The sequence below is a fragment of the Nansenia antarctica genome (assembly GCF_963989245.1).
Source record: "Nansenia antarctica genome assembly, chromosome: 2".
Classification (NCBI taxonomy): Eukaryota; Metazoa; Chordata; class Actinopteri; order Argentiniformes; family Microstomatidae; genus Nansenia; species Nansenia antarctica.
The window spans coordinates 14,027,064-14,031,701 of record NC_137675.1 but is presented as its reverse complement, the minus strand read 5'-3'; the positions used below and the strand labels follow the sequence as shown (position 1 = coordinate 14,031,701).

The window sequence follows — 4,638 nt, the reverse complement described above, 5'->3', positions numbered from 1 at the left end:
TTCCTCCTTTTCTTCCTCCTTTTCTTCCATTAGAGAAGTAGAGAGTAGTAGAGCCTATTTTATAAGATCATAACTCCCCCCCCCCCCTGCTCACACTCCAGTTTTAAATCTTCAAGGCCATCAAACGCCTTGTCAAGACCACTTCTCCTTCTTTCCCATACACTGGCTGTCCTTCCTTTGGAAGCTGATCATTAGAGAAGAGGGATTGAGATGTTGTGTGTCCAGCGACAGTGACACCTAGCTACATACGCATATTAGTAAGGCTTCTTTGTGCCAATCAATATGACCTCTCCCTCTCGACAAGGATATCAATTATAGCCAGGTTGTTTCGTGAGCAAGGATATTTCAAACGTCACGTGAGAGGTTGGGGTGATTGCACAGCCGAGGCGGGTATACCTTTTTGATATATAGGCAAATGAGCTGGCGGACGCTTAAGTGCAGCTCTGTGACTCGCTGTCCTTCAGGACTGTCGTTGCAGGGCGGCCATTATGAACGCCACCTTCACGCCACACTTCCCAGCCCTGTGTGTTCTCACACATGTATGACACCATTCCTCATTCCGATCCATGCATTACAATGAGCCTGTCCTCGGATTTCTACCTCCACCAGCCTCCCCTGGGGAGAAGGTAAACACGCCGCGTGAGCCTGTCTCCCGCTCGCTTTTTCAATAACAGGGAAATTAATATAATATATACACTGTAGGTGGACACATACAGTACCTCAGGGCATGGATTGTGGTATATATACCACAATCCATGCCCTGAGGTATGTGTCCATATGTATATATATATATATATATATATATATATATATTGCTGTTAGAATCAAAGCAGAATAGACAACAAAGCCTTTTTTTGTAATAAACATTTTACGAGTAATATGGGTCCTTTATTCCGAGTAATAAAAAATTGCATGTTCGAAAAACATACATGCATATACCGCTGCTTTCACTAATATAATGGCTTTAAAAACGGGGTACATTTTATATGTGTATAAGTGGAATGAGGGAGAAAACGTGGGCAAATGGCCTTTTTATGATGGAAAAATTCCATAGTAGGTCAAAGCCCCTTGCAGGTGGCAGCAATTAACTGTAATTTTTGCAGATTGTAATGATCCATAATTTACCAGCCCCCCAGATCTCTTTTCAGTAAAAGAAGGAAAGAAAAAAAATAGGGGTTCTGTGGAGCTCTGATTGAGTGCACATTTCGCAGCAGTCCCTGGTCTTTAAGTGAGATTGTTATGAGAGGGGCAGCAAGGTGGCAGACATGTGAGGTTTGGGGGGCTGCGGGGGGAACGACGCCACTCGCTCCTTTTCGACTGCATTCTTCTCCTACCGACAGCCCCAGCAGCCGGCTGCACTTTCCTCTCCTTCACCCCCTAGTCTCCCAGCCAGGGTGGGTTTAAACATGCAAGGCTGCCCGTCCGCCATCTTAGCGATAGTTAGACTCACTCTCTCTCTCTCTCTCACTCTCTCTCTCTCTCTCTCTCTCTCTCTCTCTCTCTCTCTCTCTCTCTCTCTCTCTCTCATACTGGCACTAGTATGGCCACGGTTGGGTTTGGCGTCTGCTGAAGACGCTGGTTAAAAAAAAACTGAAAAAAATGCCCTCTGGTTAAAAAAAAAAAAAAAAGAAGAAAAAAAGAAAGGATAAGAAAGAAACGAAAGAAACAGAGATGAAAGAGTGGAGAATGCTACTTATTTTGCATATCTCACTTCTGCTTTCCTCCTTCTGTTCTATTCACCTGAGAGGATTAGAATAAATCCATAAACCATGAAATAGCACAGATACAATAATAACCTATGAAATGCATTTCCACAGGAAACCCCCCCCCCCCCCCCTCGCCCTCCACCCACCCACCACCCCACATCTCCCTCTCTCCGTTTTTATATATTATTATGTTTTTCTTTCATAGACGGGGGCCCGTACATTTTATTCACATCTGACCTGTTATTTGTATTCGGCATGTGTGGCACCAGATACATGTCCCACTTTAGCTGGGCTAATTCTGTAAACAAGTCAGCGGAGGGAGCCGAGTGTGTTTAACGAGATTACAAACGCATTGTCGGGCAGATCTAGGGTCATCGTGCAAGTGCCATTGAAAGTCAATTATTGTTTGAAATATTCCTCCCGCTTCCTCGGCTGTGTAAATTGTATACAGTGCCTCAGATCTCTCTCTCTCTCTCTCTCTCTCTCTCTCTGGTGCTTTTATTATTTAGTCAAGCTGTGTAATTGAATAGAGAGTTGGAATCTCAATGAATTTAGCTCGGGGAACAGAACTTGGAGACCGTAAAAAAATGAAAGTAGGGCTATTTCAACAAGAGGTAGTGCTTTTTATTGCCTCAGTCAAGCAACGTTTTTATTTCCTTCTTACTACAGTCAAGTAACCTTGGTTGTATTTCTCTCTCTCTCTCTCTTCCCTGCAGACAAAGATGAGCCCAGCAGCTACACTTGCACAACCTGTAAGCAACCGTTCAGCAGCGCCTGGTTCCTGCTCCAGCACGCCCAGAACACCCATGGCTTCCGCATCTACCTGGAGCCAGGCAGCCCCCTCACCCCCCTCACCCCCCGAGTGGCTGCCCCATCCGGGATGGGGGGCGACTGCGCCTCCCAGCCTCCCCTCCACGCCGTCCACCTGGCCGAGGGGAGCCCCTACAACCTGCTGAGGATGCCCGGCTCCGGGTCGGGCAGGGACGGAACCCCCCGCGAGGGACGCTACCCTCGGACCCCGCCGCTGTTCAGCCCCCCGCCACGCCACCACCTGAGCCCAGACGACCTGGCGCTCGCCACCCACCACCCCAGCGCCTTCGACAGGGTGATGCGCCTCAACTCAGTGCCTCTGGACCCTCCGCCCGCTATGGACTTCTCACGGAGACTGCGGGAGCTGGCCGGTAACCCGTCCGGGGCCTCCCCGCCCCTGTCCCCCAACCGGCCCAGCCCTATACAACGGCTGCTGCAGCCATTCCAGCCAGGGTCCAAGCCTCCGTTCTCGGCCACGCCGCCCCTCTCCACCTCCCAGTCGCCCTCTGGTTCCCGCTCCACCCCCAACCCGGCGCAGCCCACCACGCCTCTCAAGTCCAAGTCGTGCGAGTTCTGCGGGAAGACCTTCAAGTTCCAGAGCAACCTGATTGTGCACCGGCGCAGCCATACCGGCGAGAAGCCCTACAAGTGCCATCTGTGCAACCACGCCTGCACCCAGGCCTCCAAGCTGAAGCGCCATATGAAGACCCACTGTCAGAACAAGTCGGCCATCAACTCCAAGTCGGACGACGGCCTCTCCACCGCCAGCTCCCCGGAGCCGGGTACCAGCGACCTGCTTGGCAGCGCCACCAACGCCCTCAAGTCTGTGGTGGCCAAGTTCAAGAGCGAGAACAACGGCCAGATCCGTGAGAACGGCGAGGAAGAGGAGGAGGAGGAGGAGGAGGAAGAGGAGGAGGAAGAGATGGAAGAGGAGGGGGAGGAAGAAGAGGAGGAGGAAGAAGAGGAGGAAGAGGGGGAGGAGGGGGAGGAAGAGGAGATGGAGGAGGGAGGTGAAGAGGCGAATGACTATCGTTTCAGCCTGCGGTTGGAGGGCGCCCGCCACCACCAGAACAGCGAGGCCCTCCACCCCCGCCCCATCAGACGGAGCACCCCCCGGAACCCCTGCGACGAGGACTCGCCCTTGGAGTCGGACCGGGCCGACGAGGTCTGTGGCACCACTGTCAATGGCATAGGCCCTCTCACCAACGAAGGCATAACCAGGAAGCTGCTGGGAAGGAGCCCCGGCTCTCTCAGCCCTCTCTCCAAACACATCAAAGTGGAGAAGGACCTGGACCCCCCCACGCCCACCATCCCCAACACGGACAACGTCTACTCCCAGTGGCTGGCCGGCTACGCAGCCTCCCGCCAAGTCAAGGACCCCTTCCTCAGCTTCGGGGACTCCAGACAATCTCCCTTCGCCTCATCATCAGAGCACTCCTCCGAGAACGGCAGCCTGCGCTTCTCCACTCCTCCGGGGGAGCTGGACGGCGGCGGGGGGGCCTCGGGCCGCAGCGGGACGGGCAGCGGGGCCAGCACCCCCCATCTGTCGGGCGGAGGGCGCCCCAGCTCAAAGGACGGCCGGCGGAGTGACACCTGCGAGTTCTGCGGGAAAGTCTTCAAGAACTGCAGCAACCTGACGGTGCACCGGCGCAGCCACACGGGCGAGAGGCCCTACAAGTGCGGCCTGTGCAGCTACGCATGCGCCCAGAGCAGCAAGCTCACGCGCCACATGAAGACCCACGGTCAGATGGGCAAGGACGTGTTCAAATGTGAAATCTGCCACATGCCTTTCAGTGTCTACAGCACTCTGGAGAAACACATGAAGAAGTGGCACAGCGACCGGCCCCTATCTGCAAGTGACAGCCTGTCTGCAAGTGACATTAAGACTGAGTAGTCAGTCTCTCTGGAACTACCCCCCCACCTCTCTCTCTCTCTCTCTCTCTCTCTCTCTCTCTCTCTCTCTCTCTTGGTTCTTTGACTCCTGGCAAGGCGGGGATAGGAGGTTGGAGGATGACAGGGTTAACCACATCAGTACAACATCCCCTGTTCTATCGACAAAAGCTAAATGCATGATCCATGATCCGTATTTGGGGCAATACTATTGCATCGGACGCAAAACTTT

The 4,638-nt window shown here is 53.2% G+C and overlaps 1 protein-coding gene across 1 annotated transcript in view; it reads left to right on the top strand.

Annotated features, from left to right (window-relative positions):
* Positions 1 to 4,410, top strand: part of LOC308149837 (B-cell lymphoma/leukemia 11A-like) — a gene marked incomplete at both ends in the record, with an annotated part of 36,133 nt that extends 31,723 nt beyond the window's left edge. The window contains one exon of the mRNA XM_080522723.1: positions 2,423 to 4,410. Within this exon, the coding sequence (XP_080378849.1) occupies positions 2,423 to 4,410 (1,988 nt within the window). The remainder of the gene's footprint in view (positions 1 to 2,422) is intronic.
* Between the last annotated feature and the right edge of the window lie 228 nt (positions 4,411 to 4,638).